Genomic DNA, 17,347 nt, shown 5'->3' with positions numbered 1-17,347 from the left:
ACATTTAAAAAAAATCACATTGCCATTTTTTACTGTAATACTGAACAATCATTTTTAGGGTGAACTATTCCTTTAAATGATCTTGTTCTCTGTGGAAGCGAAGCTCGAACTCATTTCTGTGTCATGTGTCTCTATACTTCAGGGAGGATGTGGCGGAGACGAGCGGTGGTTCAGGCGTCTCAGGGGGACGGCAGGCCGTGTTCGTCTCAGATGGAGCAGTGGAAACCCTGTCCTGTGCGACCCTGCTACAGATGGCAGTACGGCCCGTGGTCAGAGTGCCGTGTTGAGGTCTCTCATTTCAGCTTTTTCCATTGCATTCTCTTATAGATCGAATGGCTCAATGTAAATTTACAGATCAGAGTTCATCAAACTTGAACTTAAGCACTGCAAGAAGAAACTTCTTCACGGAAATGCAAGCACATTAAAAGAAGTCTTTCGGCTCAAGTTCAAGTTTGGTGAACTCGGACTTGTGAAGCTTCTGGGTCAAGTTTATATTTCATAATCAATGTTTTTCAGTTTTTGTCACTGGAGATGTTTTCAAAAGACATGTCAAACTATCCACACTAAGGTACACAACAGTACAATCTATTAAATTGACTATAATAAGTACTCTACCTTTCAAACGTTTGGGGCCGGTAAGATTTTTTGAATGTTTTATTATGCTCACCAAGGCTGCTTTTATTTGTATATATTTACTGTCAAAACGGTAATATTGTGGAATATTGTTACAATTTAAAGTTTCGCCGCTAGAGGTCGCTTTTTAAAAACAATAACAACTGAACTTGAACTTTGTTAGTTATGTTTGATCACTTAAATTCACATTATTTGATTTTATTCTAATGAAACGGCTGAATTACTACTCATACAGGTCACTTTATCTGACTAGTTAAAATGATGGGGTAACACAGCTGTTTAACTAGGTCAAAACAAGCATACTAAAATACATTCGAGTGTGTTGAAAGTTGTTATATCATTACTATGTTCGTTAGCTAGGTGGCTGCTATGAGACACTTGTTGCACATTGCAGTGAGCTAGATTGGATATATATCACAATATATTAATATAAGCTGGATGTCTTGTGTTGCTAAATAATTTTAAAATATACTGTATGGTGGATTAAATGCTGTATTACTGTTATTACAAATAAAGCACTTATGATTATGCTATGTTAGCCACTATGGTACATATTAACACATTAAACATGTTACTCGCGGTAAATCAAAAAAACAAGAGATTCAACAATAAGACTAACCGTGTTGAACTATATTACAATGATTTGTTTTCTGTTGATAAAAGTATCCAGACACCTGTCTAATAAAACGCATAATATATGAAAGTGTTTTTGGTGTTTCCACTGGAAATCGAGGGTAAGGCGGATATGACGTCATTGACAGGCGACGCAATGGCGCGGACCGCTACTACACTGGTTAAAATAGCTGGTTTCTCTGTATTTAAACATTTGTTGGAAACATTTGGGATAATGTAAGTACACAAGTCAAAAAAATATATAACATGGTTTTAGTGTTTTTATGTTTTTTGGATATTTGAATCCAAAAATCTTACATATTGTGCCTTTAACAAACTTTTTTTATTTTTGAATTTTTTATATAAATATTTTTGTGATGGCAAAGCTGCATTTTGATCGCATGATCCTTGAGAAATCATTCTATTATGCTGATTTGCTGCTTAAGAAACAAGTATTATTATTATCAATGTTGCTTAATCTTTTTGGAAACCGTGATTATAATTTTTTTCAGGATTCTTTAATGAATAGACAGTTCAACAGAACATTTATTTCAAATGAAAATCTTTTGTAACAGTGTAAATGTCTTTAGTGTTCTTTTTGAACTATTTAATGCATCTTTGCTGAATAAAATTGAGTTTCTTTTTTTCTCTTTTGAATGGTAGTGTATATACCTCAGCATGTGTAAAATAAGCTTATGGAAACAAATTGAAGTTTATAATCTAATCTGTTCCTCTTTGTTGTTCTTTTTTTTCTGCTGAGCTCCATTGTGACTCATGAAATTCAAACAATTTAGTGTTTATTGAATGGTATTGTTCAACGGAGCAATAGTTTAAGCTAAACACCTCAATCGGCCAACGCAACACACTGAATAATTCGCTAACAACCCGCGCTGGAACTCCTCACTCTTCCACCACCTTGCTTTCCAATCTCGCTGTCAACCTCGTCTTCTCTTCTGTTATTCTCTCTGATCCTCCTCCGTTTCAATCCTCCTTTTGATCTTTGGATTTAGGAAGTGTTTATGACTGCGCAGCACTCACATCTCAAACCTCTGTGTGTGCATGTGTGTTGTAGGAGGTGGTGTGTGGGGTGGGCATGCGTTTCCGGAACCTGTCGTGCTTCGTATCGGACGGCTCCAGCGATGGGAAGAGCAGCATTGTAGAGGAAGATCTCTGTGCTGGATTGGAGCTGGCCGTCGACGGAGATAAGAAGATTGTTCTGGAGGAGACCTGCACCTTACCCTGCCCTGGTAACAGTCTTAGAATATTCAATCAATCAATCAAAGCTTTTATTAAGGACACTAATGGTCCAAAAAACAAACGGTAACAAAACACAAACAGTAACAGACAAATACAATACAAAAACTAAAAAAATCACATGTTTACATATAGGCTAAATGGTTCCACATACTGGAGGAGAACCTGACTGAACTTAGGGCCGGGTTCGTCAATGTTGAAATTATGCTGTTTGTAGAATCTAACAACCTACACATACATCTGTACATGATATTGCGCAGAACAGGTGGGCACGCCAAAACTGACAAAAATAATAAGTATAATATAGAATTTACTCAAATAAATTAATATTATAGCAAAATATTAGCAAATAATATATATATATATATATATATATATATATATATATACACTCACCGGCCACTTTATTAGGTACACCTGTCCAACTGCTCGTTAACACTTAATTTCTAAGCAGCCAATCACATGGCGGCAACTCAGTGCATTTAGGCATGTAGACATGGTCAAGACAATCTCCTGCAGTTCAAACCGAGCATCAGTATGGGGAAGAAAGGTGATTTGAGTGACTTTGAACGTGGCATGATTGTTGGTGCCAGAAGGGCTGGTCTGAGTATTTCAGAAACTGCTAATCTACTGGGATTTTCACGCACAACCATCTCTAGGGTTTACAGAGAATGGTCCGAAAAAGAAAAAACATCCAGTGAGCGGCAGTTCTGTGGGCGGAAATGCCTTGTTGATGCCAGAGGTCAGAAGAGAATGGCCAGACTGGTTCGAGCTGATAGAAGGGCAACAGTGACTGAAATAACCACTCGTTACAACCGAGGTATGCAGCAAAGCATTTGTGAAGCCACAACACGCACAACCTTGAGGCGGATGGGCTACAACAGCAGAAGACTCCACCGGGTACCACTCATCTCCACTACAAATAGGAAAAAGAGGCTACAATTTGCAAGAGCTCACCAAAATTGAACAGTTGAAGACTGGAAAAATGTTGCCTGGTCTGATGAGTCTCGATTTCTGTTGAGACATTCAGATGTTAGAGTCAGAATTTGGCGTAAACAGAATGAGAACATGGAACCATCATGCCTTGTTACCACTGTGCAGGCTGGTGGTGGTGGTGTAATGGTGTGGGGGATGTTTTCCTGGCACACTTTAGGCCCCTTAGTGCCAATTGGGCATCGTTTAAATGCCACGGCCTACCTGAGCATTGTTTCTGACCATGTCCATCCCTTTATGGCCACCATGTACCCATCCTCTGATGGCTACTTCCACCATGTCACAAAGCTCTAATCATTTCAAATTGGTTTCTTGAACATGACAATGAGTTCACTGTACTAAAATGGCCTCCACAGTCACCAGATCTCAACCCAATAGAGCATCTTTGGGATGTGGTGGAACGGGAGATTCGCATCATGGATGTGCAGCCGACAAATCTGCGGCAACTGTGTGATGCCATCATGTCAATATGGACCAAACTCCCTGAGGAATGCTTCCAGCACCTTGTTGAATCTATGCCACGAAGAATTGAGGCAGTTCTGAAGGCAAAAGGGGGTCCAACCCGTTACTAGCATGGGGTACCTAATAAAGTGGCCGGTGAGTGTATATATATACACTACCGTTCAAAAGTTTGGGGTCAGTGAGAATTTTATTTTTATTTTTTGGAGGAAAGAAATCAATACTTTTATTTATCAAGGAATAATTAATTTGATCGAAAGTGACAGTAAAGACATTTATAAAGTTACAAAAGATTCTAACCCTAACCCTATTCATCAAAGAATCCTAAAAAAAAAAAAAAAATCTGTACAACTGACAGACCAACAACTGTTTCAACATTGATAATAATAATAAATGTTTCTTGAGCATCAAATCCTCATATTATACTGATTTGTGAAGGATCATTTGACACTGAAGACACTGACACTGGTGATGCTGAAAATTCAGCTTTGATCACAGGAATAAATTACACTTTACTATATATTCTCACAGAAAACAGCTGATTTACACTGGAATAATATTTAATACTATAACTGATTTTTGTTGTATTTTTAATCAAATAAGCGCAGCCATGGTTAGCAGAAGAGAATTCTTTTAAAAGTATTTAAAATCGTACCGACCCCAAACTTTTGAACGGTAGTGTATATAATTAGATGGATATAAAAAATAAATTTACAATATCTTAAAAACATTCCCATAAAAATGCAAACCCAGCCTCTAACTGTTTAGAATAACTCGTTTTTTAAAATAAATTAATTCATTATAGATTCAACACTCAATAGTGTTGCCATTTTAACTCGTCTTTTTTCTTAAAAATATTTAGGGTAACACTTTAGTTTAGGGTCCAATCCTCACTATTTACTAGTTGCTGATTAGCATGCATATATTGGCTGTTTATTGGTACTTAATTAAAGCACATATTATTGCCTTGTTCTGCATTAACTTCCCCAATATCTAAACTTAACTACCTTGCAACTATTAATAAGCAGTAATTAGGAGTTTGAGGCAAAAATTCATACAGATGGTTAATAGTTAGTTAATAATGAGAATTGGATCCTAATCAATAGTGTGACCATATTTGGTTATACAGCAATATTGCTTTTAGTTTAGTTATGTAATCTGGATGTTTTTTGGTTTTATTTGATATAATATAAAAGTTTTGGTTCAGGTTTGATGCTTATACCCTATTTGAGATCATCATTGTTTTTGTGTTAACTTGTGTTTTAAATCTATACAACCTGAAAAATATGTAATCTAAAATATGTAATCTAAATAAATTGTTGGGGGTTGAGGGGGGTGTCTACCTCAATTGAAATTGCTTTCTCCCTCAGTTGAAATTGCACTTGAACTACTTTACATTGTAAATGAATTGTTGCATGTCAAAATATAGTTTCACAGCTTCCCAAGCACTTTTGCTGTTATCAGGCTGTATTGAGTTGGTTAGTGGACATCTACTTTAGGCAACTCTCCTGCTGATCTGTTCAGGTGACTGTTATCTGATGGAGTGGTCCGACTGGAGCCCGTGTCAGAGAGTGTGTGTGAAGGGTCAGCGTTTGGACTTCACTCCGGTGCAGGTCCGCTCACGTGCCGTCATCGCGCAGGAACCAGAAAACATCGCTCAGTGTCCCGATCAGGAGTGGCAGTCCCGCCCCTGCACCAGTGAGACATGCTCCTCCTCTCTCATTACCAGGGTTCTAAATTAACACCCGCCAACCCGCCAAATGCGGGTTAAAATTCATTTTGGCGGGTGTTAATAAAAACTTACTAGCCAGTTTGGCCGGTGATGCATAAGGCTCTGTTCTCGGTCATTTATCCCTCTGGCAGTACTTCCTACATTTCCCATGAACACTGTGCCGTAATGCTACGTGATGACGTTCCATACGCCCATTGGCTGCGCGCAGTTAGTGAATGAAACCAGCACGAGAAATGATCATGATGAAAATGAACGGAGCGTACGCGTCCGTCCACCAGAAAACACAAGGAAGATAAAGACGAACGGAGCCAGAGCAGGGAGCGTAGACTGAAAGAGGAGGGAGCTAGTAAAGTAGCTAAAGTAAAAAGTTAAGATTAAACTAAATGCGGCGGTGGTTGGGACAGACTTCTGGGTTTAAATTTAAATGCCGTTTAACGAGAGATACGTTATACGTTTGTCATTTTTGAACAAGCTTATAGGCTACATTCGGCAATATACACAACAAGCTTACTATATATCTTAAGGTTTTCTTTTAGTTGAAAATATTCAACAATATGTGTATTAAACAAAATATATAAACAACAAAAACATTTAAGCTCAAGCAGCGCAAACGGGGGAAAAACGCAAAAAAAGAAGCAGACTGCGCAGTTATCCTACAGAACGTACATACTCGAGTCAGCATATGATTATCGTGTTTATATTGTTTCACGTTCATGTTGAGAAAAACAATAATATCCACATGCTCGAGTGAGAAAACGCGCTGGGCTGACACAGACGTTGCAGAGACGCGTGGCGTGTGTGTGTGTGTGTGTGTGTGCAAAGTGAAGTAACAGCACTTTGGGTTTTCTGTTCTTAAACCTGTATCCCTCAACGAAACTTAAAGGAAGCATATGTCTCAAAATCATTTTGCTACCAGAAGATATCGGGGTACAGCTGCTGACCTTCAGTGGTTAATGCAGTGATGGGCAGCTGCTTCCTCAGTCGACTGCTGTTTCTTTGGATTTCATGTGATTTCTCATTGTGGTGGTGATATTATGATAACTCAGTTTAATTAATAATTGATTAAACGTAATTCCATTTTGTAATAGGCTATCATTTTCATCTAAGTAATTCCAAACTTCGCGAGGCAGACAACGACATTATGTGATCAAATACAATCCACTTGTTAAACACGCTCCACCCAGAGCATTTAATTATAACTGCGAAAAAAAAGAAAAAATTAATTAGAATAGTATTTTATTTTTTGAATAATAATTACAGATCGAATATTCATGCACATCCCTAATAGATGGATAGATCCCAAACTTGAAATGAAATGTTTGCACTTTCTGTGTTGTATTGTACTTTACATGTGTTTTTCATGCCAACAATGTTAATAAAATGATCAAATGCATTCAGTGGCACTCATAATTTCTCTTATTTTCACCGGAAAAAATTTGGCTAGTGGAAATTCTAAATGGCTGGTAACTTTAGAAAGTTACCAGCCACATTGGCTGGTGATCAAAAAAGTTAATTTAGAACCCTGCTCATTACCATACTTGGATTTCGTTCCACATGGATGATTCCTTGAATAAATACTTTTCACGTCACCTGATTTAACAGGTCCATAGAATTTTACATGAAATGCAGTTGGATGTTTAGGGCTTGATTCTTTACAATAGTGATTGAAAAGTGAACCGAGAGCCTAACATAACTAACAGACTGACCAAAATAAGTGCTATTTAAGGCCAGGGACAGTGTGAATGCAATGGGAATTGGGCTTTTTTTTCAGCTGGTTCACATTTTGGTCCAATTTAACCCTGTAAAGCCTGAAATATTAAATAATTGTAAGAAATTTTTACATTTTGAAATGGAACAGTTTATTGAGTATTTAGACAAAATATTTTTTTCAAATTCAAAACAGTTTGCATGTATTATATTCTATACATCAGGCTCATAGTATGATGTACTGTAGTGAGAATATGGAGCCAACAGGATGTGAGTGTGACGACACCCTTAATGAGTCTCTCTACAACTGTCTAAAGGGTCGACTGCAGTATGTATATTTACTCTGTTGATTTCCGTATAGATGGTGAGTGTTACGAGTACCAGTGGATGGGCGGTCCTCAGCTGATCTGGTGTCAACGCTCAGATGGAATAAACGTCACAGGTGCTGTACAACACCACTTTACATCTGTCTCTTTAAGTCACATGAATGAGTAACCAATGATGGTTGACAGATACCAATACAAACCTTCAGAGAACTTTTCTTTACTTGATGCATAATGTGTCTCTGGACTTTTTTTAATCAACATCAAGTTTTCAAGTTAAAATGTATATCGCAATGTGCACATCTTAGGCCCTATCAGTTTTTCCACCACTTTTAAATGCCTTTTGGCCTTCACTAAAGGTCATTTTTAACGTTCCTGCAGTGTGACAAATAAATTATTGTAGCTTTGAATTAATGAGCTCATAAAAGCTGCATGCATAATAATTATAAAAGAATTGGCAAAGTGCTGTTTTAAGCAGACTGTTCAGAACATCATGCCAGCATCTTTGTAGTATGTGTACTGTGCACAAGATGCACATTTTCTGTAGTTTCTGATTAAACTACTAGTGTACAGTTGTCAAAGAGCACACTGGATTGCATTTTTGGGATACAGTATTCTAAGCAAAGTCAATTCTGTTGTAATTTTTAACACATCACATGGCAATGGATATGATGCGAATGTAATACAGTTCCTTCGTAAAACATTTACAGTAGTAGACAGTCATGATGACTAAAAAGACAACAATGAATATGGACAATAGTTACAATAGTACCACAAGGTACAAGGAGTAAAATCAGAACTGACAATTAAGTAATATATACCTAAAGTTTAGCAGCAGTGGGATATGATTTATTTGTAAATACTAAGTAAATAATTATATGTACAGTTATTACTATTTTTCAAGTCAAACTGAAACAGAAGTTGTGATGGTCTTTTTGCCTAGTGTGATGGATATCTGTTGAATAAGAAAAAGAAATGTAGGGAATTGATTGGATGGTTGTGGTTTGCTATTGGTGGATCTCATGTGAGTGACAGGTCGCCCCGCCCTCGCGCCAGTAAACACATCATCAGAGAAGAGATGTTGCTGCAAGAGGGAAGGGAAGTTATTTTAATTAAAGATTACGAGGAATTAAAAAAGTGCACAGACAAATCATAAATTATACTTCAATATTCCATGAAAAAAAATCAGAATTGTCTATTTTGATTTCATGGTGGCTTGAAGTGGTTATAATATATGCAGTATTGCATGCAAGTGATGTAATAGAAAAGTATACTTTTGAATGAGATAGAGTAACGTTATTGTTATGTCTTTTGGTTGGTAGGTGTACTGTACATAACTTTTTTTCAACTCAACTTTTCTGTCAAAAGCTTGAAAAAGATCTCTACTCTGTTATTTCTTCCAGGTGGATGCCCTCCAGCGCTACTGCCAGGGGCGGACCAGTCATGTGATCCACTTTGTAACAAACCACAGTCATTCTGCTCAGAGGTAAGACGCAAGAGGATTGTGGGATTACTGTAATCTCAGCCTGGGTGTCTGTAACTGTCGACGGTCGCTCCAGCTGTAATTATTATAATGGACGTAACAGAAAATCATAGTCATAAACTGTTTTTTGGGGGGTGCAGTTGATCTATATTTCTGAAACATGATCAATGAGCTTTTTTACTTTTTACTCAGTTTACAAGACCAAATGTTAATCATATTAAGATCCGAATTAGTGCATACCAAATGATGGCTGCACAAATGATATAATACATCTAGTTGATTTTTTTGTGCATGCTATTTGGGATAATTTTACCCACAATCCCTTTCAAAAAAGAGAAGTTTGTGAATATTCTCTTTCCTCTAAGGATGGGCGATAACAATCATTTCCCTGGTCAATAGACTACTGCAGGAATGACATAGTTTTGTAGGCCAACTTGGAAGTTAGCATGACCCTGGTTCCCTTGTCAAAAACCCAATAGTTTTTTTTTTTTTTTCATTGGCTTTGGAGCATTGTAGAAATTAAGCTCTGTGACCAACAAAAGTGTATGATTCTTACACGTTTTGTTCATAGCGATAATATTCACAAATGAACACAACTATTACCCTATTAATTTTGAAGCCTAAATATTTAATATCCAAAAGTGAAAAGCTAAAGTTAGGCTATAAATGACGCCTTCACCGTCACCACTGCTAAACCACAACTCTTTCAGTCTTTACCTAACATCTACAGTTTGGAAAGTTTGAGTTTAGTTTGCCAGAGCACGATTATAAACTACACAATGAGGCTGTAAAAGCAGACTAGAAAGCATGATAGTATTTGTGTGCTGTTGCTGCCCCCTGCAGGAGGGAGTATGTATGTGTGAGGAGGGCTATACCGAGGTCCTGACGGCCGAGGGAATGCTGGAGCAATGTACGCCCATCCCTGTGCTCGAAATCCCTACCGCAGGGGACAAGAAAACCGATGTGAAGACCAGCCGGGCCATCAACCCCACCCTGCCCACCACGGTTCAGCCTGGCCGCGTGGGACGCACATGGTACTTGCAACCCTTTGGACCAGGTAAATATTCAGTTTCAATTTCTGTATGTAGTTTTGCATTTTGCTTTTGCTAAAAAAAGAAAGGCTTTTCCTCTTTAGACGGAACACTGAAGACGTGGGTGTACGGTGTGGCGGCAGGTGCTTTTGTCCTCCTGGTGTTTATAGTGTCGATGATTTACCTCGCATGGTAAGAGCGACGCCACTTTCCATCTGCCTCGTCATCGCTCACTTTATTTTCTCATTCACTACATGCATTCGTTTGCTTGTGTTTTTCTTTTACTCGCATCCCATCATCCATGCCTCCCTTCGCCCGTCATGAGCAGCAGTTACTGTGCCATCCGGCGGTCGCTCGAGACGCCAGATTCTGCCAATGGTACGGTGGTATGGATGGGCCAAGACGCCCATGAACTGACGTACACCTGCCCTGAGTGCCAGCAGCCGAGTCAAGAGTCAAGAGCCAGTTAAAGGCCGGAGGAACAGACTCCTGATCTCAGCCCCCTCTGCCCAGTGCCTCGGCCTCAGTCTGTGCCTTATGTTCGGATGCCCAATGCACCGAGCTGCCCGGGTAGGCTGCCTATCTACGGTTTAAGGGATCAAAAAAAGATAAAGAAACTAACTCTGTTGCAAAACCTAGTGAGCTGTATCATATATATTACAGTTGGCTTTATAGGGTTAAAGGGATAGTTCACTTTGAAATTAATTTTTGATATGTTTTAGCTTACCTCAAGGGCATCCAAGATGTAGGTGTCTTTGTGTCCACAGTATTTTCAATTTTGTTATTTTTAGGTCAAACCGTTCTTGTTTGTCAGTCATATAATGCAGGCCTATGGGGTCCACCTCAAAGAGCATGCACAGAGAAGTCCAAATTAAACATGATTTAATGACTCGTAAATGTAAGTACACATTGATGGCCCAAGACACGAAACGAGCGGTTTGTGTGAGAAAACGAACAGTATTTATATCGTTTTTACCTCTTGTAATCACAGTCACGTCCAAGTACTCTGATGGCGCGGGCGCCTCTGTCTGCGCAAGCGCCGGAAAGCCCTGGAAGTGATCTCTCGCGCGTGTACGTCACTCATTGTTTACACAGAGATTTCGGACGTTTTACCTTTCACTGTGAAGATCTAAACATATTTAGATATACAGGAAATCGCAATGGAAGACGATTTCGGAAAGAAATTAGAAAAAAAGAGAGATTTTACGTCCGAAATCTCTGTGTAAACAATGAGTGACGTTCACGCGCGAGAGATCACTTCCGGCGCTTGCGCAGACAGAGGCGCCCGCGCCATCAGAGTACTTGGACGTGACTGTGATTACAAGAGGTAAAAACGATATAAATACTGTTCGTTTTCTCACACAAACCGCTCGTTTCGTGTCTTGGGCCATCAATGTGTACTTACTTTTACGAGTCATTAAATCATGTTTAATTTGGACTTCTCTGTGTATGCTCTTTGAGGTAGACCCCATAGGCCTGCATTATATGACTGACAGACAACAACGGTTTGACCTAAAAATAACAATATTGAAAATACTGTGGACACAAAGACACTTACATCTTGGATGCCCTTGAGGTAAGCTAAAACATATCAAAAAGTGAACTATCCCTTTAATTCTATGGAACTATTTCTATCAACACTTTTCTGTGTTGAATGAATTAAAAGTATATTTATAATTTAGACTTTGTCCATCATCAAATTTTCACTGATTTGTCATAATGCATTTTGGGATTGCCTTTTCTGTGATGCACACATGGGATTCCGCCTCAGAATTAGGCTCAGATTAGGTGTTCTGATAGGCAACATGATGTTTCTTACCTTTTGGAACATCTGTTATGCCTATTAGGGCAATTCACTAGGTTTTGGAACAGTGAATTTGTTATGATCATATGTTGAAATAATGCCAATATGGTCTTTAATCACGCTTGACATAGTTTTGCACCTATTATATTTCATCATAAGTCATTACTGAATCTTCCCTCATCATCATGATATTTCATCATCATTCATCAACCATTGTTTGTTTTTTTACACATTGCATGATTTCATTTTTGTACCATATGCCATAAAATGCATATGCAATGCATATATACTGTATTTATATAATATATCGTGTTTTCAAATACTGTAAGATAAAGTATACACAAGCAATGTACACACTGCAAGATTTTGAGCGAGACAACCTTAAATGCAGCAATGAATGGCCTAAATTACAGTTGCTAAATATCGTAATTTAAAATATTTATTTTATGGCTGCTGGATTTTTTTGTTTTGTTTTTAGTAAATTTGTTTGTTTTTTATTGAAGAGAATTAAATTGCTGCAGTGTGCATGTGGCCTTAAAGTAATTCTACAGTAATTCTTAAACCAAGCATATTGTTATTATAGAATTTTGATTATTTTGTCCTCAGCAAAAAGCCAAAGAAACCTCAGCGAAGACAAAACAATAACCGACTGAAACCCTTGACCCTGGCGTACGATGGTGATGCGGACATGTAGCCTTTCTCTGAGAACTGATGTCATGAAAATATCATCGACATTCTGAAAATGGGCGAATCTCACTCAAACATGCCCGCGTCACATTATACCCCAAAATTTGAAGAAAAAATATATAAGTAATGATATTTTTGATTAAAAGAAACTAAGGCAATTTTAGCACCTTTAAGATTTTGTACGTGATATTATGAAATTTTGATTATTGCATTATTCATGACAATGAATCACATTAGTTCCTAAATTCTTTTTTTACTGTAATGCATCTGGACGATTTAAGTGTTTTTGTAATTCTCAGTATTGTCAATAGCGATTCATATTAAAAATATCCTTTTAAATCAGCAAAAATTAAAGGCTATATAACTAATATAACCATGATGTATTAATACTTATTTATTGAAACATAGTAAAAGTATAGTAAAAGAGAGTGTTTACATTGCAGCAATAAGAATTTAGGGAAAATGTGCTTAACTGTTATGAAAATATTGTCACAATGCAAAAAGCCTTTGTAGTCATATCAACATTTAATTTTATAGCACTTTATAGACCTTGTTTCACAGTAATAAACAGGAAAGTAACAGAATTATTGATGCAAACTTCATCAGATATAACCGATTCAATTCAGTTCAATCACGGTGTAAAGTTCATTCATTATGAAACAAGTTCAATTCTGCTGTGAAGCAGCTCTACCGAAGACAATAGTGCCATTATTCAGCATCATCTAATAAAGTCAATAAAATAGGCCTAAAATAAAGCTTAATTTTTTGTTTTGGGGGTAAAGTGTGACCTAGGCATGTTTTTGAGATTCACCTACAGTAAATACTCCTCCAAATGAGAAATGCCTAACCATCACAAATACTGGACCCTCATCGCTTGAATCCAACTTGGAAGAAGAAACATAAAGAAAACCGTCATACTTTGTTTTTACTTCCCGTTCTTGTTCTGGAAGAGCCTTTACACACATCTCCATATGCTGTGAGATCATGCCTTTGTTTATATTCAGTTCCTTACAAGCATTTGTCAATTATGCAACTGCGGTCAAGCTAATGGTCTTCTACGACTGGTCGGACTTCTCTCTAGGACCTTATCAGAACAACTTTCTTCCGACTTGTGCTTCCCATCTGAGAGGATTCATGTTTTTGGAGGGAGTTATTGAATAAACAATGCCAAAACATACAGTACAAACACGCAGTAGAGAACAACTTCAGATATCACTTACATCATGGACAACATTTGCTCACGGAAGATGCAGCCTTTCTATGGAAGGTAAAAACGAGACGAATCATGTTCTCCTGGAAGTCCCACTCTGATTCCAGGTGTTATTTTGCACTATATTAGTGCAGCAAGGAAGGCATTCGCCATTGAACAATGTCTCTGAAGCGATGATTCTTCAAGGCAACAGAATATGAATCTGGAGCACATCAATGAAGCGGGATAACTGAGAAAGTGTAAGAATAGATCTCAGAGTGGGACTCTTTAAAGACCTCACGTCCTTTTATTTTCACTCATTTGTGCATTGTATAGTTTCTACTGTATGATGTGTCTTTTCTGCTCAACAGACTTTACATATGTATTTTTTGTTATAGTTTTCCATTCAGACATTTTTATAATATATAATAATTGGTCGATATACAGTTGTTAGGGAAAAGTGGTTGTGACGGTATTATGATTTTGATTGGGGGATTTATGCCCCATTTTCAATGTCTGGTATATATTTACATGAATAATGTACGTGTCAAGACAATGGGTCTCATGGGAAGACCGATAGTTTCTGCCTTATTATCGATTCAAAAATATGGGAGTTTTGTTCCTGATTGTTGCCAATTCTCACAGGACAGTGGTCATGCAAAATACAGTGGCCCTACAAAGTATTTGGACACTTAAGATCAACTTTAAAATGTCTGAATGTAATTGCATTAGATATAGGGTTGTGAACCAGTAGCATGTTTTTAAATACTGGAAACAAGTGACACAATGTATTAAAATATTCTGATGTTGTTTCCCACACTATTATTTTGCACCACCAATGTCAGAACTCTCTTAAAGGGATAGTTCACCCAAAAATTAAAACTCTGTCAGTACTCACCCTCATGTTGTTCAAACCCCGTTCATCTTCGGAACACAAATTAAGATATTTTTTATTAAATCTGAGAGCTGTCTCACTCCTCCATAGGCTACTAAGGGATTGAAACTTGCCGGCCCAGAAAAGTTATTAAAGACATCGTTAAAATAGTCCAAGTGACTACAGTGGCTCAACCTTAAGTTTATCAAGCGACGAGAATACTTTTTGTGCGCAAAAAACAAACAAAAATAACGACTTTATTCAACTACTCATTTCCTTCTCTGTGGGCCTCGAGATTTCACGTAGTGTAACAGCGCAGCGCTTCTGGGTTGTACGTCACACGCATCACACACATGACCAGCGTCGGCCAATAGTGAGCCTGCGTGTGACGTACAACACAGAAGCGCTGCGCTGTTACACTACGTGAACTCACTCGATCAGACCTCACTCACTGTTTGTTTTTGCGCACAAAAAGTATTCTCGTCGCTTGATAAACTTAAGATTGAGCCACTGTAGTCACTCGGACTATTTTAACGATGTCTTTAATAACTTTTCTGGGCCGGCAAGTTTCAATCCCTTAAAAGCCTATGGAGGAGTGATCCAGCTCTTAGATTTAATCAAAAATATCTTCATTTGTGTTCCCGAAGATGAACGAAAGTCTTACGGGGGTTTGAACAACATTAGGGTGAGTAATTACTGACAGAGTTTTCATTTTTGGGTGAACTATCCCTTTAAGGTGCTTCTTTTTAGTGAATCAGAAACATACGACCTGTTCGGTGTAGTCCAATTCCCAAACTATTGACTCTTATGAACCAGTTCTTTTTAGTGAATCTAAAACATTCCAGCTGTGCGGTGTAGTCCGATTCCTGAACTATTGATTCTTATGAACCTTTTATACTGAATCAAAAACTTGTGAAACTTAAATCAGTATACCTGCTGGTGTATCACATGACACTGTGTACTTGAATATACAAATTAGGATTTAAGCATTATATAGAAATTGGATGGATTAAAAGTGTTAACAGAATTTTGGTTTCCCTTATAGTAGCCTAACATTTAATATAAATAGGCATTTATGATGCCTCTAAAAGGACTGTGAAAAGTCATTAAAAATGTAGGAATGGCTTTATATTTATTTATAATAAAGTTTGCTTGATTTGATATTGTGTAATCTAATGCATCTCTACATTCAGTGTGACTTAAATGTGAAAATACTTTCTGGGGTTATTGTACATGTGTAACAAATATAGTCACAATTTGAGCTGTCTCGTCACACTTACAGAAAATATACAAAGCCATCAAACAGTAAATCATTCGGCAACGGTTTTGATGTTTAATTGTTCAGCAGAAAATAAAATAGTGATCAATTTATATATCCATAATTATACTGTATCCCCTAAAATGCAGTGAAAAAGAAAATGGTGTATAAAATCTTAAGTATTCATGAAAATTTATATATATCGAAACAACAGTTTGAATATGATATTCCTAAGATGTATTAGCCTATGAATCCTGCTGATATCTTCCAGTCAGATAGTAGTTATAGAAGAGGCTTTTTATTGGTCAACTTTCCTGGTTTTCCCCTGATTCATTTACGCTGCTACATCAGAGTCATTTCACCTGGCCGTCCGGCTAGCAGCTGGTGAAATGAATGTCTCGTATCATTTGTAAATAAGAATGAGTATTAAATCATATTAATTTCTTTTATATTGCACAGAAATGTTTAGTACATTGCAAAGTGGTCTCGCTGATTCTTTGTTGATTATGGTCATGTTTTAAAGTCTTTTTTGTACAGCTTATGTTTTCTGATGACCTACAGGTAATAAACACTGGTGTATTAAACATGAAGGATGACCTCGTTGCATTTTTTCAACCCAATACAATGACCCAAAAGCCTGAACCAAGCATTTTTAGACTGTATGCATTATATTATAAATGCTGAAGCATTCTCATTCATATACACTCACCTAAAGGATTATTAGGAACACCTGTTCAATTTCTCATTAATGCAATTATCTAATCAACCAATCACATGGCAGTTGCTTCAATGCATTTAGGGGTGTGGTCCTGGTCAAGACAATCTCCTGAACTCCAAACTGAATGTCAGAATGGGAAAGAAAGGTGATTTAAGCAATTTTGAGCGTGGCATGGTTGTTGGTGCCAGACGGGCCGGTCTGAGTATTTCACAATCTGCTCAGTTACTGGGATTTTCACGCACAACCATTTCTAGGGTTTACAAAGAATGGTGTGAAAAGGGAAAAACATCCAGTATGCGGCAGTCCTGTGGGCGAAAATGCCTTGTTGATGCTAGAGGTCAGAGGAGAATGGGCCGACTGATTCCAGCTGATAGAAGAGCAACTTTGACTGAAATAACCACTCGTTACAACCGAGGTATGCAGCAAAGCATTTGTGAAGCCACAACACGCACAACCTTGAGGCGGATGGGCTACAACAGCAGAAGACCCCACCGGGTACCACTCATCTCCACTACAAATAGGAAAAAGAGGCTACAATTAGCAAGAGCTCACCAAAATTGGACAGTTGAAGACTGGAAAAATGTTGCCTG

The 17,347-nt window shown here is 37.7% G+C and overlaps 1 protein-coding gene across 1 annotated transcript in view; it reads left to right on the top strand.

Moving 5' to 3' along the window:
* The window catches only part of LOC130091562 (thrombospondin type-1 domain-containing protein 7A), a 130,404-nt gene extending 117,247 nt beyond the window's left edge, over positions 1-13,157 (top strand). Inside the window, exons 21-28 of the mRNA XM_056259504.1 lie at positions 143-288; positions 2,318-2,492; positions 5,476-5,649; positions 7,752-7,832; positions 9,117-9,199; positions 10,040-10,253; positions 10,332-10,419; positions 12,638-13,157. Coding sequence (XP_056115479.1) covers positions 143-288; positions 2,318-2,492; positions 5,476-5,649; positions 7,752-7,832; positions 9,117-9,199; positions 10,040-10,253; positions 10,332-10,419; positions 12,638-12,725 — 1,049 coding nt within the window. The 3' untranslated portion in view covers positions 12,726-13,157. The remainder of the gene's footprint in view (positions 1-142; positions 289-2,317; positions 2,493-5,475; positions 5,650-7,751; positions 7,833-9,116; positions 9,200-10,039; positions 10,254-10,331; positions 10,420-12,637) is intronic.
* Positions 13,158-17,347: the final 4,190 nt, after the last annotated feature.

The sequence above is a fragment of the Rhinichthys klamathensis genome, unplaced genomic scaffold (assembly GCF_029890125.1).
Source record: "Rhinichthys klamathensis goyatoka isolate OS25496 unplaced genomic scaffold, OSU_Roscu_1.1 h1tg000168l_1, whole genome shotgun sequence".
NCBI classification, from domain to species: Eukaryota; Metazoa; Chordata; class Actinopteri; order Cypriniformes; family Leuciscidae; genus Rhinichthys; species Rhinichthys klamathensis.
The sequence above is the reverse complement of the archived record's forward strand: the minus strand, read 5'-3'. Positions and strand labels throughout refer to the sequence as shown.